General features: G+C 31.5%; 1 protein-coding gene across 1 annotated transcript; it reads left to right on the top strand.

The window, feature by feature from the left end:
- The first annotated feature begins 11,733 nt into the window (after positions 1 to 11,733).
- LOC124920019 (low-temperature-induced cysteine proteinase-like) lies at positions 11,734 to 13,725 on the top strand. The gene is made up of 5 exons (XM_047460407.1): positions 11,734 to 12,264; positions 12,352 to 12,587; positions 12,678 to 12,818; positions 12,889 to 13,341; positions 13,419 to 13,725. The coding sequence occupies exons 1-5, from the start codon at positions 11,823 to 11,825 to the stop codon at positions 13,515 to 13,517; spliced, it is 1,371 nt and encodes a 456-aa protein (XP_047316363.1). The 5' UTR covers positions 11,734 to 11,822; the 3' UTR covers positions 13,518 to 13,725.
- Positions 13,726 to 27,412: the final 13,687 nt, after the last annotated feature.

Below are 27,412 nucleotides of genomic sequence, written 5' to 3'. Positions count from 1 at the left end.
TGAGGTCGACAAAGACAAACAATACAAGTTTACATATTTTTTAAGTTTAAAGTTATGTTTTTGTCTAAAGATTAACTCACGATCTTTACATTATGAATACAATAATCTAACAAAAATGAGTTGGTTGAGAAAAAATTGTCTAAAATGTTATAATTTTTTCTTCTCCAACTCATTAATAATGTGATAAATTCATATAAAATAACATTAATGTTTATCATAATTTTATTGAGTACAATATTTTTATTTTTATTAATTCATCATATCTAAAATCATTTTTTACAATAAATTATATCATAGAAGGATTAACGTCTTAAAATTTTGTTTATATTTTTTTCGTATACAGCTTATGGCTATCTACCAAATAATGAGATATAATTATATATATATATATAATTATATATATATTCATGTTTTATGTGACATGATACCTTAAAAGAACAAATAATTCAAAGAAGATTATTTATAAGTGAGAAAAAATCATTTTAATTAAAATAGTCTAATTTATTTATTATATTTTTATATTAACAGAAAAAATCATAGATATAAATATATATTTAGGTGATATTGAAAAATGTGTTAAAATCATATATTTTGTGATTTTTTAAGTATATATATATATATTCGGTTCCTCCTCACATTTAAATATTTAATATCATGTCTCATCTACATATTTAGAGTAATTTTACAAAGAAAAAATTCTTGAGTTGAGGGAGAAATGAAAGCCTGAATATTTTGTACAATCACAATTCTTCTATTTTTTAAAAATAACATTTTTATTGTTTGTACATAGATTCTGAAATATATGTTATTTTAGATGTTGTACGATTTCTTTTTTATTTATTATTAATCAACCTAATTAAGAGTACAATTTTAATTTTATTATGGTAGAGCAAGTCAACTATAACTACCAAATATTATTAAAATCTTATTGATATTAGGTTATTATTAGGTTAGAGATAACTATAACTACCAAACTTTAGCAAAGTCGGGTTTCTTGGGTTAGAATTAATTTCCAATAACTCATAGTACAATCATATATACAAACTCTCATCAATCAAACAACAACTAAATTACAAAATTAAATATTTTTTTTTCTAATTTCCTTTACAAAATAATCTTATTATTTATTCATTAATATGTTTTTACTTAAATAACTCATTTTCAATAATATAACAAAATTGTTTTAAATAATTGCAAATATAACTCATAACAAACAAGGCCCTGAAATTTCAAATATGCCTAAATATTGATAATTGTAATTTTATATTGTCATGGAAAAGGAAATACATATAGCTAGTTGATTGACTTGTTGTTGGGTTTTTTTGGCTCATATTTAATTAGAGTTTATATATTATAATTGGGCTTTAAGCTTTTATTGGGCTTAGTAGTAGTTTAGTCTTTTGACTTTTAATGTACTCCTATAAATAGAGACATTGTAACATAGGGTTACTTGAACCATTATTCCTTGGAATATCAATAGAATGAACGACTCCCCGAGGATGTAGGCGTTGTTGGCCGAACCTCGTTATATCTTGTGTTCTTTATTATTCTTTACCACGTTATCTTTAAATCTTCTTTTATCGAGTTTTAGATTAGATCTTTTATCAACAAGTGGTATCAGAGCCAAGTTTTGAGAATGTTTAACCTAATCTATTTGTGAAGATATGATAGAAACCCTAACCACCATTGAAGAAGTTGTTGGATATTTGTGCTTTTGTTGAAGATGGCTATTGGAGAAACGACATTGGTTGTAGAAGAATTAGCCGCTGTGAGGATTTGAGTCGAAATCTTCAATTGCTAAGGATATGTCAACAGTCGTTAAAATATTTCTTAGTTTTGGGTGACGATATTTTGAGAAGAAGAGAGAAGAAGACAAAAGTATTTTGTTCTTCTTGAAGGCGCCAATAAGTGCAAGTGACGAAAAGTCATCGTGTAGGCAGCGACACCAGAATGAAGAAGATGAGGTATATTTTTTTAACCAATTTTAATTTGGGACATATTGTCTATTAAAATATAAAAAGGAAAAAATATATATCTGCATATATATCTGCATATATATTCCATATATATCTCTGTATATATTCCATATAAATAGATAATATATTATGATATAAATAGATATTATATTATGATATAATATAATATATAGAGAGGAGCCAAAAATCTTTGAAACGGTTAACAACTAAGACTTTTTCAACTAAGACTTTTATTTAAGTCTCGTTTGATTTCATAAAATAGGTTTAAAACCTATTTGATTTCAATTTCCACAAGTAAAGCCTTGTTTGATTTTTAATCAAATTCTTAAAGCTTTGCATGCTTTGATCTTGGATTTGTATTGAGGCTTGTTTGACTTTAATTTCTCAAAGATGAAGATATGTGATTTATCTGCTAAGAGATTTGATATTTGTCAATATGGAGATTGAAAATTGGAGTTGAAAAAGGAAGGTGGAGTGCTTATTCAATGTTGCAGATAAAGGGTTTTTTGATTAAAGCGAGTGACTTTAATGTTTGTTTACAAGAGTGTGATTTTGATATGTCTGTATAAGGGCTAAATTTAGATTTGCATCGAACCTTGTGAGTAGGTTTTGATTGGCAATCCCGGTAAGTGCTAGTGCGAAGTTGTCAAGTGGATGTTGATGCCTCAAGGGTTCTACCAAGAATGATAATTTCTAAGGTATGAGTTGAGGGTGAACTAATAATATATATATGGTTTGTTAGATTCTTACTATGCAGGATTTGGCTAGAAGAATGTGGAGAACAAACGATACATCTTCATGCTTGTTGAAAATTAGTTGAAGGTTTTATTATAACCGATTATTCTCTTGGCATATAAGAGTGACATTATTTCACTATGTTGAGGGCTTTGACTTCAAGAAATTCTCATCTGAAATAAGTTTGGATAGATTTTTCTTTGGAAACCGGTTATTGAAGAAGTCAAATTAAAAGAGAGGTAGAGTAAAAATCTAATAGTAGATTTTCGCCTACAGCTGCGCAGGGTTCATCAAACTGACGATCGGAGATTCAAATAGAGCCTGATTGCGCTGAGATTTTATTGAGAGGGTTGGTAACTCATTCCTTTACATTTTCAACGGTCGGATCAAGGTTTGGACGTCTCGAAGTTTGTTTTTATGGGGCTTAACGTGTCTACCTAATTTTAATTTTATTTGACTTATTTGGGACCAAAAAGTTTGTATCTTTTTGGTTATGACCTTATCTTATTGGAAGAGCTAATCAAGATGAAGACTGAGGTGATATTATGTGCATTAACACTTGACAAAAACATGATCGAGTATGGAAAGTTGTTATTTATAAGGTGTTTACCGATGATAACATTGTCGACATGTTGATAGGGCAATCCTTTAGGAAAAAATGCAAGATTACATTGAGTTGGAGGGTGATTAAGGATTGAAACAATTCAAGTTAACACATATTATCAATGAAAGACCAAGAAGAGGAAGACTAATGAAAGACATTAATAAGTTGAGGTGGAGACATCTTGAGAGCAACTCTCAAACGACTAAGAAGAAATCATTGCATTATCTTCTAATTTGAGAAGATAAATAAAAACCTTGAGTGGGATTCCTAGTCATAAAAAAAGGGCTAGATGGGAGACTAGGTTAATTCGAAGGTGATGATTTTGTTACTTCTTTTGTTCTATCTTAAATGTCTATATATTGTGGATCATAATAGTTTAGATTAATGAGATGATTGAGACTTTGAATGAGATTCCTAGTCATGAAAAAGGGGCTAGATGAGAGATTCGATCAATTCAAATGGAAGGATATTCGCAATTTCTTTCGGAGAAACTATAGATAATCATTTGAAGCATTGGTGAAAACAATTGAAGAGAGATAATGAATCTTGAAATAATATTCTTAGATTGCTAGGAATTTTTAGATTTAAGAAACTAGCAGTTTGCAAGCTAATTTGGTCAAAGAGAAGTATGAGGTTCAAGTTGGTTTAGTATGCAACGTTCAAGGCAAGATGGGTGACAAATACTTGGTCAAATCTTGAGCTAGAGAAAAAAGATGTCGTGATAGCCTAATTTATTTGTTATGAAGTAGATGATAAAAGTTCGTCTTGGGTCTTTTCGCTTTCGATCAATTTCTTATTTTGAGGAAGTAGACGATGTAAGTTCGTTTTGGGTGTCCTCAGTATTCGATAGATATCCGATTCTAAAAAAGTAGATGATGAAAGTTCGTCTTGGGTTTATTCGGTATTTTGGTTTCAGTCGATTGTTGGACTTAAAAATAAGACACTCAGTTTGTGGAAAACAAAGGTAAAAATTGTTTTGACATAATAAAGAATTATTAATTCTAGTTTCTGCATATGGCAACGGGTATGAACAAAGATTGGGAAGAGTTGTTGAATGTCTCTAGTCGCTGAAGTAGCGTAGTTGCCAAAATTACTTGGTATTATAAACTCTATGATTTTATCTTCTAAGGGACTTTTGAGCAGAAGTGGAGGTATAATGATTTATCTCGTGAATGACACGAGTAGTGAAGATTGATGTGTGACTCATAACTTTTTGATGGCGCGATATACGTAATGGTAGAGATTATTCTTCTTCTAAGGGCTCTTGAGTGGAAGTGAATGTGAAGATTGATGAATACGACTCGTGTATTTCCTAAGGGACGTGAAATTTGTCGAGGTGGAGATTGTTGAACTTGTAATTTATTCATCACATCTCAATAAGCGCGGTATTCGCCCAAGGTGGAGATTGTTGGGTTTTTGGGCTCATATTTAATTAGAGTTTATATATTATAATTAGGCTTTAAGCCTTTATTGGGCTTAGGAGTAGTAGTTTAGTCTTTCGGCTTTTGATATACTTCTATAAATAAAGACATTATAACCTAGGGTTACTTAGACCATTATTCCATGAAATATCAATAGAATGGACGACTCCCCGAGGATGTAGACATTGTTGGCCGAACCTCGTTATATCTTGTGTTTTTTATTATTCTTTACCACGTTATCTTTATATCTTCTTTTATCGAGTTTTAGATTAGATCTTTTCTCAACACTTGTAATTACAAATATACCATAATTACATAATAAAATGTAATAATAATTTTAGCAAATAAACATATTCAGTCTTAACCATTTAAATAAATTAAATTATGAACGTTTACAAAGTAGTCATGACTTAAATATAATCAAGATTGAATTATTTGAAGTGATCAATTATCAGACGTCTGCTGCATCAAATAAACAAATATATCAAATTTAATTATAAGGAATTGATTGTGTTATTTGGGCCGCCAGGTTCATTCAATGAAATAAGGAAGTTAATCCTTTACTCTTTACAGATCTTTATTAAGTTAAAGAAAATAAAAGATTTTGATTTTAGGTTAAATTAATAGAACTACATTGTTTTTTTATTTACATTAATAAAAAAAATATTTAGAATGAAAAAAATATAAACTAAAAATTCACAAACCAAAAAATATACTCTATAGGAATATTTCTCGTGATAAAAAGGATGGAAAGATGTGATTATCTCAAAAAGACTACATTGAGATTCAACATAAGGAGTGCAGGATCCAGGGGTACATACAAGAAGGGGCTTAAGCACCCCTAACTTTTGTGAAAAGTTTGAGTATAGTTTATACAAATTAATTATGAATTATATATTTTTCTTTATATATATAATTAGAAATGAAAAGTTGTAAAATGTGGTGGTGGTGCAGTTGGCTAGTGTGCTTTTACGAGTAATTCTGAGGTCGAGAGTTTGAGCCGCTCTCACTCCATCTTTTTTAATAATGTGTTTTGTCTAGTTTATTTTGATATTGGGGAGCACTCCTCTATGTATGATTTACAAATGTTTTTTTGGGGCTAATTCCCTAAAAGTATTGACTGATTTTGAAATATACCCTTAAAGTATGTTTTTGTGATAGATACCCTTAATATTCTACATTTTGATTTTCAACTTTATCATTAAAATTGTTGTATTAATTTGTAATTTCATTTTACTGCAAGAAAATATGTACTATCCTATATAGTGTATAGGAAATTTTTTATTTCTTATATTTTTTCTAATAGCATTTTTTATTCATTTTTTTTTATAATAATAGGTTCTTGATACAATGATTCAAGAGATGAACAATCGTTTTTCGGAATCAACTACGGAGGTACTTACTTGCATTGTTTGTTTAGATCCAAATGACTCATTTTCTCAATTTGGTATTGGTAAGATACTCTACTTTGCTGAACTTTATCTGAAGGATTTTTCCGTTAAATGACCGTATAGTACTTGAGAACCAGCTTCAGACTTACATTCAAAATGTACAAAATGAATTTGCTATGATTCAAGATTTGGAAACTCTTGCTAAGAAGATGGTTGAAACTAGAAAATATAGAGTTTTTACATTGGTATATCAGTTGATTGAGTTAGCATTAGTTTTACATGTTACGACTGCTTCAGTTGAAAGAGTCTTTTTTACGATAAAAATTATCAAGACTGATTTAAGTAATAGAATGGATGATGAGTGGATGAACGACAGTTTTGTTGTATACATCGAAAAGGAAATTTTTGCCACAATTGAAAATGAACAAATTTTATAACATTTTCAACAAATGAACACCAGAAGAACTCAATTGTCTCCATTTGTTTGTACGTCTAGTAGAAGTTGAATTGTAAAAGGATAAATATTTTATTAGTATCGGCGTGATTTTGTATCTTTATTATTATCATTCTTAATTATATTTTTATTTTTGATATAAGTATTGTATAGTAAAAAAAATTATACTTGATAAATTTTGAAGCACCCGTTGAAATCTGGCTCTGGATTCTCATTGAACATGAGTAAGGGCAAAACACTTTGTTCTCCACTTGTGGGTTACTTCAAACTAACTTCTGAAAAATATCCTAAAAGTGAAAAAGAGTAAATGAGTAAAGTTCCTTATTCGTCTGTTGTTAGTAGTTTGATGTACGTCATGGTTTGTATTCAGCCTGATATAGTTTATTCGGTTGAAGTAGTCGATCAATTTCTCTCAAATCTTGGTAAATAGAGATTGGAAATAGTATGTATGCAAACCCAAAATAACTGAACTAATGAAAAACCGATCAAAATAATTATAAACCGATCGAATCGAGTTTTGACCAGTTCATAATTTCTTGTACTGACATTGACTGGTTAGGTTGGCGATTTAGATAATAAAAATTGAAAGTTTAACCGACTGACCAATCATATATATACGTATTTTGATATATTTTTAAACATGTTTTTCTATCCTATTGGAAGAGTTAATCAAGATGAAGACGGTGGTAAAATTGTGTGCTTTACACTTGAAAAAACATGATCGACTATGGAAAGTTGTTATCACAAAGGTGTTTATAAATGAAAATATTGTCGACGTGTTGATATGACAATCATTCGGGCCAAAATTGCAAGATTGCATTGAGTTGACGGGTGATTAAGGATTGATACCATTCTAGTTAACACACAATATGAATAAACGATCAACAAGATAAGACTAGTTAAAGACACTTATAAGTTGAGGTGGAGACATCTTAAGAAAACTCAAACAAACCAAGAAGAAATCATTGCATTATCTTATAATGTGAGAAGATAAATAAGACATTGAGTGAGATTTATAGTCAAGAAAAAGTGGCTAGATGGGAGACTCGATTAATTTTAAGGTGATGATTTGTTACTTTTTTGTTCTATATTAATTGTCTATGAATTGTGGATCATATTTTAAATGAATGAAATGATTATTTGTCATCTTAATGAGGAGAGGATTGAGACCTTGAATGAGATTCCTATTAATAAAAAAGGGGCTAGATGAGATGCTCGGTCAATTAATATATGAAGGATATTTGCATCCTCTTTCAGAGAAACTATAAATGATCATTTGAAGCATGGTGAAAATAATTGAAGATAGTTAGTGAATCTTGAAAATATATTATTGAATTACTAGTCATTTTAGATTAAAAAACTAGTACAATGCAAGTTGATTTGTGCAAAGAGATGTATGAGGTTTAAGTTGGTTGAGTGTGCAATGTTTAAGGCAAAATGAGTGATAAATACTTTGTCAGATCTTGAGCTTGAGAAAAGAGTTGTCGAGATAACCTAATTTATTTGTTATGAAGTAGATGATAAACGTTCGTCTTGGATCTTCTTAACTTTCAATAGATATCTAATTTTGAAAAAGTAGACGACAAAAGTTCGTCTTGGGTTTAATCGGTATTTTGGTTTCAGTCAATTGTTGGACTTGAAAAATAACACTCGGTTCGTGACACATAAGTGTAAAAAATATTTTGACAAAATAAAGAATTATTAATTCTAGTTTCCGCATATGTCAACTGGTATGAACAAAGATAGGGAAGAGTTGTTGAATGTCTCTCTTCGTTGAAATATCGTGGTTACCCAAATTTACTCGATGTTATGAACTCTATGATTTTATCTTTTAAGAGCTTTTGAGTGAAAGTGGAGGTATAATAATTTATCATGTGAATGACTCGAGCAATGAAGATTGATGTGTGGTTCATAACCTTTTGATGGAACGATATACATGATGGTGGATATTGTTATTCTTTTAAGGGCTTTTGAGTGGAAGTTGAGGTACAAAAAGTTATCTCATTAATGACTCGAGCAGATGTGAAGATTGAAGTGTTGAACCCACTTATATATCGATAGATAAGACTCGTGTATTTCTTAAGGGATGTGAAATTCGTTAAGGTGAAGATTGTTGAATTTGTAACTTATTCAACACATCTCAATAAGCGCGGTATTCGCCAAATGTGGAGATTATTGAGTTTTCACTCATATTTTATTAGAGTTTATATATTGTAATGAGTTTTAGTCTTTATTGAGTTTAGGAGAATTAATTTAATCATTATGATTTTTTATGTACTCCTATAAACATAGACATTGCGTAACCTAGGGTAACTTGGACCATTATTCAATGGAAAATATATAGAATGAACGATTATCCGATGATGTAGGCATTTGTTGGCCGAACCTCGTTATATCTTGTGTTCTTTATTATATTTTACCAATATATCTCTATAATTTTTTAATGGTATGTTTAGATTAAATATTTTTTTCTTAACATTGATTTCATTTTTACAAGCTTTTTAAATGAAAGTTTTAACTACAGCCAAATACATAATTTTTTTTTTTGTAAATGTCGGAGCTTTAAGACTTGAACCAACTATGACCACACATCGAGTTATAAATCTTCACACTACAATGTCATATTAATTATTGAAAGGCTACATGTTGTTAACAAACTACTAAGCCAACCTAATCCGTGTGAAAAATCAATTGTAATTTAAAATTATTTAATTTCATTGCAAAATTGATTACAATTTAAACAAAATTTCAAATAGAATAATATAAATTAAAAATGAATCTCAATTACAATAATTTTCTTACACACATTAACCTAAACAAAAATATAATAATTTATCAATTTAAAGTCAAAATGATACAATTTTGTTGGTTTGCTCGGTTCATGTTTGTTTTTTTTATTCTTTTTCAGTTTATGTACTTTTTTCTTTTATACAGTATTATTAGCACAATTAAGAAGGTGACAGTAATTCTCCTTTGGGATTTATACAGTTTTTTTTTTTATCTATCAGGGTGACATAATTTTCATTATTTTATTATTTATTTTGTAAGTAATTTCTTATTTATTATAATGGACTTTTTAATAAAATGAAATTTTATTAAAGTAAAAATAAACTTTTGTGGGTTGTGGTGGAGAGAAATTCCGTTAATAAAACATTGATGAAGATGAGGCCAAATGAAATAGAACCCACAAATGTCAAATCTGCAATGATCTGGTAGATGCCCTTCCATATATTAATTATGATATTTATTTCAATCTGTAATAAAAATAATTAAATAGATTAATGTGTACATAAGTCTTGAAAAAAGAAAGAAGAGTAAGTGAGAAAAACTTGAAAATGATAAGAGATATTTTTTTATGTGCTGGGACCCATCAAATTTGAAACATCTTCAAGTTTGTATTGATCTGAATTCTGAAAAGTCAAAATTCAATAGATAATTTAAAATTTTATTTTATTAATTTTTAACAGTGATTATAATTATAATAAAATATTATTTTCCAAATAACTTCATTAATATTACTAAAATCGAAACATGTTTAGACTTAAAATTGACACCTTTTTAATAAATTTAGCTAGTCTCCAACAGCTAAAAAATTAGTCAGTACTGGTTGTGATTCACGATTACTTTATTATTATAAAGGCTAAATTAAAAAAATATATTTAATTCAAAATAAAAATAAAAGTTTTATTGTCTAAATGGGTGGTTGGAATTCTTGGTAAATAATTACAAAACGTGGCTGATTTGTATTCATTCTCATCAACTTAGCTTTCAACTCTATCCTCTATTTTGTTTTTTATAAAGCCTCTAAATAAATTTTTATAAAAAATTACAATTTAAAAAATATCATATTATCATGATGTCTAATTAAACAAATAAATAAAAATAAAAAATTGTAAATAAACTTTGTGGTGAAGCTCCTTAAGTTATGGAATTACAAGTGACCTCTTCCTCTCCAATCCCAAGCTCTTGGATCTGGAATTTCTGATATTGGTGCGGTGGCCATTCTTTCACCACAATCTTAAAATGAAATATTAATTTATTGGTGGATCTTTTTAATATTATTATTATTATTTTTTTAAATTTATTAATAGCAACACAATCAACATTGGATAGAAAACAAGAACTCTTTTGTTCTTTCAATAATCACAAAACAGGTCAAAGATTCCTCAATTATTTTATTGAATAGAATAGCAAAAAATGATGAAAAACTATGTCCCTTTGTTTGATTATAGTGAAGGATTTGTATTATTTTAATATGTGATGAATATTGGTTATTCTACTTTTTGTATTATTGAATTAATTATTACAATTTTCAAAGCTTTTAAATTGGATAGTTAAACCTCTGAAGTTAAAATAAATATTAATCACCTTCACATAATTTTTAAAAACTAAAATTAAATTATTATATTTATTTAAATATATTCTCATAATTATTATAGTTATAATGAAATTATGTTTCCTAATAAAACATAATAATACTTATAAAATTCTATTTAAATAATCTATAAATTTTAAATTTATTAAATAAATTTGAGAAAGTATTGTAATAATAAAGATAAAAAATTTCTATTAATTTAATTAATTATAAAAATAAAATTTAAAATATATAAAAAACACATATTCTGTTGGATTGAGTAAATAAGTTTTTTCTCGATTATTTTTTGATGAATTATTTAGCTCGAAAGGAACAATTGGTCGTTCGACGATACATTTATTTCACAACGCTATTATTATAACGAAATGATACATTTTTTCTGAAAATTAGCGGAGAAAGACAGTGAAACTCATTAATTTTCTTAAAAATTTCAAATATGGTTCATATTAAATTTTTTTGTTATGTTTATGAAAATTATTTGTGTACGTTTTTTAGTCATGTCAATTAAATAGTTAATTTTGTTGTAATTGTCTTTTGGACGTGTTTAATAACACTGTGAACACTATTTTTGTAATGAATTTAAACAACTCTAATTTGTCTTAGTGAATTGTATGTGAGGTTTTTATTTTTTAAAATATTTAAACATTTGAAATATATAATAATTTAGTTTACACTTGTATTATATATGTTTTTAAATAAATCCAATAATAAAGTAGTTCATCATGTTAAGAAACCCATTGTCCATTTTCTGGATATAAAAGTTCCACCTTTTTCCCTGTCCACCATTCTTCCTCTCAACCACTCTTTTCATCAATCTCTCTCTCTATATCAGTCACTCAAAAACCAGTAGAGAGAGAAACAGAAAAATGGGTTTATCTCTGCCCAATCTTTCCCTAATCCTCGTCTTATTCTCCCTCCTCTTCATACTCTCATCAACAATCGCCACTCAATTTACTGATGACGATGTGACAGCCGTCTATGAAGCTTGGCTCATCAAGAACAAAAAATTCTACAATGCCATCGGCGAAAAAGAGAGAAGATTCCAGATCTTCAAAGACAATCTTCACTTCATAAATGACCACAACGCCGACAACCATACATACAAGCTCGGTCTTACCCGGTTCGCTGATCTGACCAACGAGGAATACCGATCTATGTACTTAGGTGGTCGGTTTGAAAACCACCGGCGTCTCTCTTCCCTGAGGAGCAGCGATCGTTACCTTCCAAAAGTCGGTGATAGCTTGCCGGAATCCGTCGATTGGAGAAAGGAAGGCGCTGTTCCTGAAATCAAAGACCAAGGAAGCTGCGGTATGTTTGTTTGTTTGACCATGTTCTTCATGAATACAGAAATGAAGGTTTATTTGAAAATGAAATGTTCTGTTTTGTTTTGGGTAGGGAGCTGTTGGGCTTTCTCAACGATTGCTGCTGTTGAAGGAATCAATAAGATTGTTACAGGGGAATTACTTTCTCTATCTGAGCAAGAACTTGTAGACTGTGATACATTCTACAATGCAGGATGCAATGGAGGATTGATGGATTATGCTTTTGAATTTATCATCAATAATGGCGGAATCGATACTGAACAAGATTACCCATATTTGGGAATTGATGGAACATGTGATACTTACAGAGTCAGTAATTTAATTCTAGTATTCAACAAAGTAAAACGATAATCAATCTCTCTGTTTCTTGATATTTGTGGGTTTTATCATTTATGACAGAAAAACGCAAAAGTCGTCACCATTGATGACTACGAAGATGTTCCTATTAACGACGAGAACGCCCTTCTGAAAGCTGTCGCCAATCAACCTATTAGCGTCGCTATTGAAGCCGGTGGACGGGCATTTCAGTTATATGAATCGGTACAAAACTTGATTCTCACTTAAAACGCTTTAAATTGGAGTTTAATTGTTGTTTCTTTCTTAACTAAAGGGTATATTCACTGGAAAATGCGGTACATCGCTAGACCACGGGGTGGCAGCGGTTGGATACGGGTCAGAAAATGGGAAAGACTATTGGATTGTGAGGAACTCGTGGGGGAAATCATGGGGAGAGAACGGTTACATAAGGATGGAACGAAATGTTCCTCATGTTACATCGGGGAAATGTGGTATCGCGATGGAGGCATCTTATCCGATAAAGGCTGGTCAAAATCCACCCAATCCCGGGCCATCGCCTCCTTCGCCGATTAAGCCTGCAAGTGTTTGCGATAGCTATTATTCCTGTCCTGCTAGCACCACTTGTTGTTGTGTGTATGAATATGGAAAGTATTGTTACGCGTGGGGTTGTTGCCCGCTTGAAGGTGCCACGTGTTGCGACGATCATTACAGTTGTTGTCCTAGCGATTATCCTGTATGCAACGTATACGAGGGAACATGCTTAATGGTAAGATAATATTGAATTGTCTTTAATCTATATTTAGATGTCGTCGTGTTAATAATGATCGTTTTGTGCTGAAACAGAGCAAAGGCAATCCTTTGGGGGTGAAGGCGATGCAACGAATAGAGGCTACACCGCAATGGGCATACCGCGATGCTGGTGAGAAAAGGAGCAGTTCTTGATGAAATGGAATGAATGGATGAATGAATGGGGATTTCCTTTATTGATGTTAATCCTATGTTGTATATATGTATTGATGAAACAAAACTAAGACAATTGTTGTAGTCTTTGTTTAATAATCATTGCATGTGAACTGAATATGTTGTTAAAGGCAACTTGATTGTTTGTCTTAGAATTTCACATTGATCAGCTGGGTCGCCCAATTGGTTACATTATCTCATCATTTTTTTTGGTATAATCATTAAAATGTTAGTATGAGAATAATTGGAGAAGTATAACATAAAATCTTTTGTGAAAGGATTGTGAAGCTTAAATAGGATAGGACATTGAGTAAATAATAATCAATTGACCTAATCTCAAACTGATATTCAATTGGTTCAGAAATCCGGGTTTTAAACATTGACCTTGTAAGAATATTGATGATTTTTAAATTTCTTTCCCACCAGATTTAGTATACTGTATCTCCAAAGATAACTCTTGAGAACATTATCAACAAACATGTTAGTTTCTAGATTTTCGATTATTCCATTTTTAGATTATGTGTCAATCTTCTAGAAAGTTAACAAAGTTCAAAGTTGTTCCAAACTTCCTCTATCAATTATAAATGGATAAACTCTTAAAGAGATTGAAAATTGTCTTTTTGTCATGAGGCTCTTATGGTATGCAAATCAAAGATAAAGATATACTATAACAAAATAATTTTTTACTGACACAAAAAATAAAATTTTCCGGTGAATATATGTGTCACATAAAATATTACCAGCATATAAATTATTGTTAGTAAAAAGAGTCAGCATAGGTATATATCGTCACATAAATTTGTGCCGGTAAGATTCAATTATGTGCCGGTAAAGAGATTTACCGACACATATATCTACTGTAGTAAAATGATAATTATGTATCGGAGTAAATAAAATGTAAGTATGTGACGGTAAATTTATTCAATACATTTTAATTTTTTACTATATTTTTTTAATATTCACTATAATATAAAAACAAATATTAAAATTAAATTGTAATGTTTAATTATCAAAATATTATATTCTTTATTTCCCATATTCTAAAAAGTTAATTTTTTTTTTAAATAAATAAAATTATTTAATATGCATAAAAATATAACTTTAATTAATAAATATAATTAAGTAAATGACTAAGACTGTATTTAATAAAATTGAAAATAAAAATCTAAATAATTATACTGAATACAATTTTAAAGGCTTAAATATTCAATATTTTAATTAGATCGATAATATTTAAAAAATACATAAGCCTATTATATTCTTATATATTATTTATATTAGTTAATAAATTCAATATATTAAAGTATAAATTTAACATATTAAATAAAAAATAATTAAAATAAATATTAATACTTTTGAAACTGATATATTAATTTTAATTTATAAATATATATATATATATATATTTTATTTTATAATGTTTAAAAATAATCTTTCAAAAATAATAAATGAATTAGAATCAATACAATGAACAAGAAATTTGTCTTACATATAATGAAAAAAATAATACAACCTTCTATATATATGAATAATTTTATTAAATTTAAAAGTAATATTAATATTTTTTAAATGGTATATTAAATTATAATTTGTTAATATATATATATATATAGTAGCGAAAATGTGATCTTTACCAATAAATCGGTAAAAGTCCAGACAGGAAGAAACCTTCCGTTCATAAAAAATTATCTCGAAAGGTTTCTAAAATTTTCGTTGATATTTTTTTACTGAAAGATGTATATAATTCTTTCGGTATTGGCCTCTTTCCCAAAATGCAAAAATAATTCTAAGTGTTGGAATAGGAAGTACCGAAAGATTTATATACATCTTTTGGTATTAACCTATTCCAAAAAATACGAAAATAATTTTAAGTGTTGGAATAGGAAGTACCGAAAGATTTATATACATCTTTCAGTATTGGCCACTTCCTAAAAACGCGAAAATAATTTTAAGTGTTGAAAGAGGTCAAATACCGAAAGATGTATATAAATATTTTAGTATTGACTCTTACATAAATACACGAAAATAATTCTAAGTGTTGGAAGAGGCCAAATACCGAAAGATGTATATAAATATTTCGGTATTGGCTCTTCCCCAAAAATCTGTAGATAAGGTCATTACCGAGGGATTTGTCAACATCTCTCGGCATATATGAATATAGTGTTTGATTATATAAAGAAGTGTGTATATGTATGTGTTTGATGATAATTAAGATGTGTGTAATGTTTGATTATAAGATGTGTAAGGATTGTGTATAATTTTAAAACTAGATGAATGTGTTTAATGTTTTAAGGATATGAAATGAGTTAAATTAAAGCTAAGAAAGTGAAAAAACAACCAAAGAAGGCCAATACCGAAAGATATTTAAAACATCTTTCAGTATTGATGGGTAGTGCCGAAAGATATTTAAAACATCTTTCGGTATTGGCCTTATTTGGTTGTTTTTCTAAATATTTTTTTCACTTTCTTAGATTGTCTAAACTTTTAAGCACTCGCGATGTTCTGAAAGAATCGTCCATACATCTTTCACCCATTCTATGAGATAGAAGAGGTAACCCATTTACGCTTTATTGACGATTTGTTCATTCTAGCGCACCTAGACATTTATTCCATTAAAACTATTAAGGCTGTACTAACGTTCTTTTATGAGGTTACAAGTTTAACTATTAATGAAAGCAAAAGTGTGGCATTTTATGGATGCGTGAAGGACAAAACAAAGCAGGACATCTTCAACATCATGAGCATCAAGGAAGGCAACTTTCCCGTAAGGTACTTAGGAATTCTGTTAACCGTGAAACAGATTGAGATCTCACACTGCAAGCCACTGATTGAAAAGGTAAAAAACACGATATCTGGCTAGGTAGCGAAAAAACTTTATTATGCAGAGAGGATCGAACTTATCAAAACCGTTGTCATGGGTAGAGTTGGCTACTAGGCGCAGTAGATGGTCATTCCAAAGAAGGTAATGAAGGAGATCGACACGCTGATGAAGAACTTTATCTAGTACAGTAGCAGAAGAGGATGAAAGAAAGTTAAATGAACCGCTCTCTACAAACTGAAGGACGAGGGAGGCATCAATTTGAAGAACTGTATCGAGTGGAACGAAGCTCTCACCTTCAAGCATCTGTGGGCTTTGGAGTGAAATCAGGAGTCACTATGCATCAAATGGGTGCATACGAGGTTTATGAAGTACGAAACCAACATCTGGACCTGTAAAATTCATGAAGTTATGAGCTGATCTCTGAAAAAGATTCTTAAACTAAGAAGCGATAATGCAGATCTTTATGACATACGGCTAAGGGACGGGAAATGCACTCTATTCTGGCACGACCCCTGGTTCGAAAACCAGCCTATCATCCACAATGAGGAGTTTCAATATACTCGTATTAGAAGGGACTACGCAAAAGCGAAAATTAGAGACATTAAAGATGGGAATTGGGACTCATTCCTAAGAAGAAATCCAAAAGGACAGAGGATACTTGATCATATAAGTAACATACAACTACACGACAGACCGAATATTCATGAATGAAAAGTTGGTATCGAAGAAAATATGGGAGGTAACTCAGGAAAAAGCGCAAAAAGTAGAATAGATTCCTCTTATATGGTCAACGGAGATTATCCCTCAACACCAGTTCATCCTATGACTCTGCTTCTGAGAAAGACTTAACACTCGTGATCGTATTAGCAAGTATATGAGCATCCCAGATGCGAGCTGTCTTCTATACAGAGGAAATGAAGAAACCATAGATCACCTATTCGGGAGCTGTTGTATTGCTTTAGAGCTTTGGGACAGATTCTATAAAAGTATGGGGATGATTAGTTTCCCGAGCGAATGGAATGAAATCAAAGAAACAACACTACTCAAAACCAAGGGAAATAGATTTACAACAAGCGTGTTCAAGTGCGGTTTGGAACAGTGGTGTATAACATTTGGCAAGAACGGAATGCAAGGGTATATGGCATAACCCGCAAGAGCGTTGAAGAGTTATGGAAAGATATTGTATCGGATTGCAGCGTCCTCGCGAGAATGTGAAGGAGAATTCCAAGCACGGAGCAGAACTGAAATATCTGCAAGAACTGGAATTTACCATTTTTTGAACTCACTAGAATTGAAAGCATTGTAATCAGATAATTCATTTACGTTTTTAGTTTTTTTTATCTTTTATTTAGAATGTTACGACTTCAAAATCATTCTAGGCCTGTCTAGAATGATCTCTTATACTCGTGGTTTTTTTCCAGTTTTTGGGAATTTTTAATGAAATGACGCTAAGTCGTTTCCCCCCCCCCAAAAAAAAAAACTTCTAAGCACATCAAGTGTGTGTTATTTTATAATTATATGGATTGTGTTTAATTTTATAAGTGTAGATATATGATTGTGTTTGATTATATGAAGAAGTGTATATGTATGTATGTTTTTGTTTGATGATAATTAGTATGTGTGTAGAGTTTGATTATAAAGATATGTAGAGATTATGTAATGTTTTAATGATATGAAATGTGTTAAATTAGTGTTTGTTCAAGCTAAGAAAGCAAAACACCATTTAAATAAACAAACAAAGAATACCAATACCGAAAGATGTTTTAAACATCTTTCAGTATTGAAGTGTAATACCGAGAGATTTACACATATCTCTTGGTATCGACCTCTTTAAATACCAAGAGAATTGGTTACTTCTCTCGGTATCACCCTTCAATACCGAAAGATGTTTTAAACATCTTTCGGTATTGACATTCTTCTTCACTTTCTAATTAGTTTGTCTAAATGGTGTTTCACTTTCTAATTAGCTTGTCTAAACTCTTAAGCCAATCAAGTGTGTATTGGTTTTTAAGTATATAGATTGTGTTTAATTTACATGTGTATATGATTATGTAATATATTATATAAAGAAATGTATGTATATGTATGTTTATGTTTGATAATAATTAGGATGTGTGTAGAGTTTGATTATAAGGATGTGAAAGATTGTGTTTAATTTTAAAACTAGATGAATGTGTTTATTGTTTTAAAGATATGAAATATTAAAAAATCTAAGGTCAAAACCGAGATATTTTTGTATATCTCTCGATAATAGTAATCTATTAAGGTCAAAATCGAGAGTTATATACATATCTCTCAGTGTTCCCTTTTTAAAATTTGTGCATAATATGTCAAAATCGAGAGATTTGTGTATATCTATCGGTAATAGTAATAAAGTCAAATCGAGAGATGTCCACATATCTCTCGGTGTTTCCATTTTTAAAATTAGTAAAACCGAGAGATTTGTGGACATCTCTCGGTAACAAATTAAGGTAATTACCGAGAGATATGTGTATATATTTCTCGGTAAAAACCTTTATAATTAACACAGAAACCCTTTCTTTTCCTGATTACTTCTTGTGCCCGCCTTCCTCCCTTCTTCAGAGTGGTTATTGAAGGGTACAATGGGTCAAATACTATGTCATACTACGAAGTTTTAATGAACATAATCCAAGTACAATACTTTTATTACAGACGAGTTGTCCTTTGTAAGTATAAGTGGTTTGATACACATTCTGGGAAACGAGGAGTGAATGTGGATAAATATGGCTTCGTAAGTATAAATATAAGCCGGATTTTGAAAACCCAAAGTTAATAACCATATATATTAACGAGTCAAACAAAACAAGTATTCTACGCTCCTAATATGACATCACGACCCGATTGGAAGATTGTGACAAAAATAAATTCACGGTTTACAAATATCAAGTTAAGATTAATTAGATTAATGTTTTTACTTAAATTCTTCTCCAATTTATTAATGGTATGTGTTTATAGGATGGTCTATTGTCGCGGGGAGTCTTGGATGAGTTTACATAAAACTCCAAAGAAATTAAAGAAGTCATTCCAGAACCTGCTTGCACAGGCTGATGACTTTACGATCCGAGGAGACTCTTCTAGGGACAAAGTGTATGTTGTGAACTCGTTAGCTAGTGTTAACCCGACATGTGGTACAAATGAGAATGAGGTTGAAGATTTTATTGAGAGTATGTTTGCGGGGGCTGAGGATCAGGAGGATCATGAAGATCACGAGAACCAGTCCACTTAGGACAATACTGTATCAGCATGAAACATTTTTACACATATTTATTTCTTATATTGATTTACACATAATATTGAACTTGCTACTTTTGCAGGTTCTTCCTCCATGTAGAGAAGATGGACGAACAAGAATATTGTCATATCGAAGAGGCCTTAGGGATCGATGATTTATCTGAGTTTTAGAGATGTAGATGAGAGGCCAATCGGCGATTCTAAACATTGGTGGTCTATACATTTGGGGACGGTGGTGCGAGATGGATACGGAGTCCCGCACCGTTAGCTCAAGTGTAAGGCATTATGTTCTAATCAATTGGATCAACTTTGGCGTGCTATAACGGTGAATAAATTAATTATACATTTAACATTCAAATGAATTTTATAACATTTGGATGTTTTATTTTTCAGGATCCGTTCGAGAGTACACATGGTTATATTAATCAACATCGAGCGACTGGATTGACACACGCTAAACATATATGGGATATGTGACGCTATGATCTGAACTAAGATTACATCCAAGTTCATCACGGAGACAAAGCAACAGTACTGGCTAATCAATCCTATTGGGAGTTCATGTGTAGACACCATTACATCGTTGATAAATTTAAGGTACGACATCATAATTGAAATAAAAAATGATAACACTAGTTCTAACTTCATTTTTTTATTTGAAATGCAAAAAAACAGTGGTATAAATGTTTTGAACATGAATAAATTGAAATTTCCAGATATGACGAGTAAAATATGAAGGACACCCACTGTCGTTGAATTTTTTAAGAGGACCCGTACCTTGAAAGATACTAAAGAAAATCCCATCTCGACCCCGAACGTTAGACCACAAGAGAAGATCTTAAGTGAAATGACTTTAATTGAAATTTTAATAAAACTATATAACTTATATAAATGAAAATAATTTAAAATGTATTGGTGGAGATGGAAGAAGTAAGAAGCAACGAACCAAATATCTCCGACTTCGACTTAACGGTGAAAGTGTTCGGACCCCAACTACATGGAATAATAATCGGTATGGGATCTGGTGTGCGACCTACACACTTTTGAGGGGATTGAAGGAGTGACAACAATTCACAACAAGCCACTAATCAGTTATTGATGGAGAAGAATAAAAAGTTACGGGCGTAAATGAGAAAAATGACGTCTTTAATGGAGGAAATCCGAAAGAGGGAGTCGGATAGGGATGCGTAAATGGAGGAATATAAACAATAAATTGCATTCCTAATGACAAGGTTTCTACTCTCTAGTTAGTACATTGTAGTTCTTTTTTAAAACATTTGTAAACGCTTTGGTGGTTTAGAATTTTGGAAATACAATGATATTTTTGTTTATGAATGGTATTGTATAAGTTTTGGTTTACTAATAACAGGTTTGGTTACGCAAAAAATAGACGACCTATTTGAACCATTTTTAGGGATAATACCGAGAGATAATAGATCATCTCTCGTTATTTCACACGAGAGAATTACCTAATGATGATCTATTATCTCTCGGTATTTTTTCTCGTGACATTATCGAGAGATGATCTATTATCTCTTGGAACATTACCGAGAGATTATCTATTATCTCCTGTTATTTTCTCTCAGGATAATACCGAGAGATAATTTATTATCTCTCTTTATTTTCTCTCGGGGGTAATACCGAGAGATTTTATAATATCCTTCGGTATTTTTCTCATACCGAGAGATTTACAAATCTTTTAGTAAACACCTAAAAACATTTACCGAAAGCGCCTATACCGATAAATATCGAAGGCTTTCTAATCTTTCAATATTGATTTATACCGATATATGTCAATATCCCAATTTTTATTCTCGGTAATGATATATATATATATATATATATATATATATATATATATATATATATATTTGGCATAATCATATGTATTATGATTTAAAAAGAATAAAAAAGTTAGTTTAACTTGTAAGAGAAAAATAATAGAAAAATAATATATATAGTAAGTAATTTTATTAAATTTAAAAGTAATATTTATATTTAATAAAATTAATATTTTTTAACATATATTAATTATAATTTTTTAATAATATATATATATATATATATAAATGAGACTAAAATATATATATATATAAATGAGAGGTAATAAAATATATATATATTTCTCTCAGTTTTATATTATATAATTAGTTTATATATAATTATATTTTTATTTATGATATTTGAAAATATTTTTTTAAATATAATCATAAGAATTATGACCAAATGAAAGAACTAAGTTTGTTTTACTTGTAATAAGAAAAAAATGAGAAATTATATGATTTTATATATAACAGTAATTTTATTAAATTTAAAAGGATAAATCAATTTTTTTAATGATTTTTTAGAATAGGACGTTTAACCTTTTTACACATTTAAAATAAGCCTGATATTTTATCCTTATTATTTTAACCTGTCTTAACCATCTAGAAAATGGAAAGGAATTTTCATCCACATGTATGCATAAAACTAATTGATCAAAATTTGTGTTAGGTACTGTTTAGAAAGTATATTATATATCGATAATTTGGTTCTTTGTTTCAGATATGTCTCTTCATTTAAAACTTTAGACCAATTTCCTGTTGCAATGTGATTTATAAAATAATTTCAAAGATCATTTCTAAACGATTTAAAAATATTATAGGAAAATTTATAAATTTTAACCAATTTGCATTCATTCTCAGTAGGACAATCTCTCATAATATTCTTCTCATGCAGAGCTTTTTTAAAAAAATATTCTCGAGAGTGGCTTTCAAAATAGATATCAAGAAAACTTTCGACTCTGTTAGATGGAAAGACATTCGGGACTTTCTGGTTGTTTATGCTTTTCCTATGATTTTTATTGATTGGATTATGTAGTGTGTTTCATCATCCTGCTTTGTTGTTAGCGTCAATGGAGTCCACGGAGGCTATTTCAAGGGGGAAAATGGGGTAAGGTAAGGGGACCACCTCTCTTCTTACCTTTTCGTAGCTATCATGACGATCTTTGAGAGCATCTTTGCGATGTTCCGAAAGAATCATCCATACATCTTTCTCCCATTCTGTGAGGTAGAGGAGGTAACCCATTTATGTTTTACTAACGATTTGTTTATTCTACCGCACGCAGACATTGATTTCATTAAAACTATTAGGGCTGCACTAACGTTCTTTTCTGAGGTTACAGGTTTAACTATTAATGAAAGCCAAAGTGTGGCATTTTATGGAGACGTGAAGGACGAAACAAAGCAAGACATCTTCAACATCATGGGCATCAAGGAAGGTATTTTTCCCGTAAGGTACTTAGGAATTCCGTTAACCGCGAAGAAGATCGAGATCTCACTTTTCAAACCGCTGATTGAAAAGGTAAAAAACACGATATCTGACTGGGCAGCGAATAAACTTTCTTATGCAGGGAGGATCGAACTTATCAAAACCGTTGTCATGGGCATAATTGGCTACTGGGCACAACAGATGGTCATTCTGAAGAAGGTAATGAAGGAGCTCGACACACTGATGAGGAACTTTATCTAGGGCCGTAGCGGAAGAGGAGTAAAGAAAGTCAAATGGACCGCTCTCTGCAAACCGAAGGACGAGGGAGGCATCGACTTGAAGAACTGTATCGAGTGGAACAAAGCTCTCACCTTCAAGCATTTGTGGGCTTTGGAGTCCAATCAGGAGTCATTATGGATCAAATGGGTGCATACGAAGATTATGAAATACAAAACCAGTATCTAGACCTGCAAAATTCATGAATGTATGAGTTGGTATTTGAAAAAGATTTTTAAACAAAGAAGCGATATCGCATATCTTTATGACATTCGACTAAGGGACGGGAAATGCACTCTATTCTGGCACGACCCCTGGTTCGAAAACCAGTCGATCATCCACAAGGATGAGTTTCAAAATACCCGTATCAGAAGGGACAACATAGAAGCGAAAATCAGAGACATTAAAGACGAGAATTGGGACTCACTCCTGAGAAGAAATCCAAAAGGATAGAGAATACTTCATCATATAATTAACATACAAATACATGACATGCCGAATATTCATGAATAGAAAGCTGAGGACAATGGGAAGCTAGTATCGAAGAAAATATGGGAGGTAACCCGAGAAAAAGTACAGAAAGTAGAATGAGCTCCTCTTGTATGGTCAACGAAGACTATCCCTCGACATCAGCTCATCATATGGCTCGCATTCTTGATAAGACTCAACACTCGTGATCGTATCAGTAAATATATAAGAATCCCGGATGCGAATTGTCTTCTATGTAGTGGAAATGAAGAAACTATAGATCACCTATTCGGGAGCTGTTGTATTGTTTCGGAGCTTTGAGATAGATTCTATAAATCATGGAGCTGATTAGTTTCCTGAGCGAATGGAATGAAATCAAATAAGCGGAACTACTCAAAGCCAAAGGTGTATTGCTTCAGAGCTTTAAGACAAATTCTATAAATCATGGAGCTGATCAGTTTCCCGAGCGAATGGAATGAAATCAAATAAGCAGAACTACTTAAAGCCAAGGGAAATAGATTTGCAAGAAGCGTGTTAAAGTGCGGCTTTGGAGCAGTGGTGTATAACATTTGACAAGAACGGAATGCAATGGTATATGGAAGAACCCGCAGGAGCGTTAAAGAGTTATGGAAAGATATTGTATCGGATTGTAGCGCCCTCGTAAGAACGTGGAGAAGAATTCCAAGCACGGAGCAGAACTGGAATATTTGTAGGAACTGAAATTTACCGTTTTTTTAACTCACTAGAATTGAAAACATTGTAATCAGATAATTTATTTACGTTTTTAGCTTTTTAGCTTTTATTCAGAATGTTACGACTTCAAAATTATTCGAGGCCTATCTAGAATGATCTCTTTAACTCGTGGGTTTTTTTCCCCGTTTTTAGGATTTTTTAATGAAATGACGCTAAGTCGTTTTTCCAAAAAAAAACTCTAAATGATATGAATTAATCACGATGAAAGTATCATTCCATTAATATAAAAATTTAATCTTTCTATAATTATAACATGGATTAATATAAAAAATAACTTTAACATATTATAAAGGTATACTTTCACCAATTTCCTGCTGCAATGTGATTTATAAAATAATTTTAAAAATCATTTCTAAACTATTTAAAAATGTTATAGGAAAAATTATAAATCTTAATCAATCTGCATTCATCCCCGGTAGGACAATCTCTCATAATATTTTTCTCATGCAGTGCCTTTTAAAAGGCTATGGGAATAAGAAAATATCCACGAGAGTAGCTTTCAAAATAGATATCAAGAAAGCTTTCGACTCTGTTAGATGGGAAGCCATTCGAGACTTTCTGGTTGTATCTGCATTTTCTATGATTTTTATTAAATGGATTATGCAGTGCGTGTTAGAAAAATTAAGTAAGTTAATTTTAAACCGGCCACACATTACAATTTTTGAATATTTATTCTAAATAATCAAAAAGGAAGAAATTGTTAGAAAATAATTGTTAGAACTTATGAAATGTTTAATGAATAGATAAATTAAGTTCAAATAAATATGTTAAACCGCTAAGTCATATCAAGTATATTAATTGGTTTAAATATAACAAGAAGCTTTTGTAGCATAGTGGTAAACACCTTTGCCTGTCACACAGGTGACTAGGGATCAAATCTCACAGAATTCAAATAATATTTAAAGTTTTGATATTTTAGAGAAATTAGGCAAAATCCGTTCGGTTGGAAATATATATACTGTTCGGTTGTTTGACATCGGTTTGAATTAAAAGCAATCGGTTCGACCAAGAAGCTTAGTCAGCCGGTTGGTCAACGGGAGCTCAGTTAGGAGATCGGTCAAACAAGCATTTAATAAAAGAAGTCTCCGATCAACCGACACTTAATGCAGCCGCTCGGTCATAAATAAGTTCCGGTTTGAGATGAAATCCGGACAGGTTCAACCTTTGTGCAGATATCCGGAACGATTCAAGTTCAGGACCGGTTGAGTTGCAACGGGCAAATAATTCAAAAATATGAATATCTTGAAGATAACGTGTTAAGACAAACAAAATATTCTTTGGGAATATGTAAGAGAGAGAAGAAACTAGGCATGGGCCAAGATAATGATTACAATATCCTTGGGAATATGTAAGAGAAGAAACTAGGCATGGGGCAAAATAATTATTACAATATTCCTTGGGAATGTGTAAGAGAGAAAAACGAAGGCTTATGCATGTCTGCCATGTGTCCAAACCGGCTTATGCATGTCTGCCATGTGTCCAAACCGGCTTAGTGCATGTCTGCCATGTGTCCAAAATGCAAACCGGCTAAGTGCATGTCTGCCATGTGTCCAAAATGCAAACCGGCTAAGTGCATGTCTGCCATGTGTCCAAACCGGCTTATGCACGTCTTCCATGTGTCAACCGGCACGTCTTCCATGTGTCAACCGACACGGCTTCCAGTGACCAATCTCCTAGAGAGAGAAAATATGACATTCGTCATCTTTTCACTATAAAAGGAAGCTGGATCATTTCAAGAAATATAGAGCTCTCGCGCGAACACGCAAATACGCGTGAGATTTCTACGAAAAAGCTCATTCAAGAGAGAAGAAACAGAAAACGAAAGATCTTACGCATAAGTGATTGAAATCCCGAAAGTGTTTGTGTATTGTGTGTGTATTTTACCATGTGTAAAAAGTTATTGTATTACATCATAGTGATTGGTGTAACCGACGAGTAGTGATTAAGGCTCGTTCGGCATTGTGTGAGTGTTGTAACATTCAAGTTAGTGGAGATCCTTCTCATAATCTGAGAAGAAGGGGTGACGTAGGAGGGTTTGCTCCGAACATCCATAAAAAATCTTGTCTCGTGTCATTTCTTTTATTTCCGGCTTACTCACTCTAAAAACCGAACTATTACCAACCTGAACATAATCCTTAACCAAAATGGTCCATATATTCCATCTAACCGATTCCTTGTTAATCTCATCAAAACTAAGTCGTGTGCATTGCTTCAAGCTGAAATAGACATTTCCGTCCTTGAACCCGGTTCAAGAGTCTGTAACAGCTTGCGTAGTGTTAAGAACAGTTTTAGTCTCTAACCGGACTATCACCAAATTGTGTGTTGTGTTGTGTAAGCGGCTACCCTTTCAGAAACAGGAAACACCCCGGTTCTCCAAGGGCGTCCCCAATCCTAACAGTGCGTTTCATCATCCTGCATTGTTGTTAGCCTCAATGGAGTCCACGGAGGCTATTTCAAGGTGAAAACGGGCAAGGGGACCCCTCTCTTCTTACCTTTTTGTAGCTATTATGGCGATCTTTGAGAGCATCTTCGCGATGTTCCGAAAGAATCGTCCATACATCTTTCACCCATTCTGTGAGGTAGAAGAGGTAAACCATTTATGCTTTGTTGACGATTTGTTCATTCTAACGCACACAGACATTGATTCCATTAAAACTATTAGGGCTGCACTAACGTTCTTTTTTGAGGTTACATGTTTAACTATTAATGAAAGCAAAAGTGTGGTATTTTATGGAGGCGTGAATGACGAAAGAAAACAGGACATCTTCAACATCATGGGCATCAAGGAAGGCCGTTTTCCCGTAAGGTACTTAGGAATTCCGTTAACCGCGAAGCAGATTGAGATCTCACACTATAAGTCGCTGATTGATAAGGTAAAAAACACGATATCTAGATGGGCATCGAAAAAACTTTCTTATGCAGGGAGGATCGAACAAATCTAAACCGTGGTCATAGGCATAATTGGCTACTGGGCGCAACTGATGGTCATTCCGAAGAAGGTAATGAAGGAGCTCGACACGCTGATGAGGAACTTTATCTAGGGCAGTAGCGGAAGAGG

This window comes from Impatiens glandulifera, chromosome 1 (assembly GCF_907164915.1).
Source record: "Impatiens glandulifera chromosome 1, dImpGla2.1, whole genome shotgun sequence".
Lineage (NCBI taxonomy): Eukaryota > Viridiplantae > Streptophyta > Magnoliopsida > Ericales > Balsaminaceae > Impatiens > Impatiens glandulifera.
Note: the sequence above shows the minus strand (reverse complement) of the source record. Positions and strands in the feature narration are given on the sequence as shown.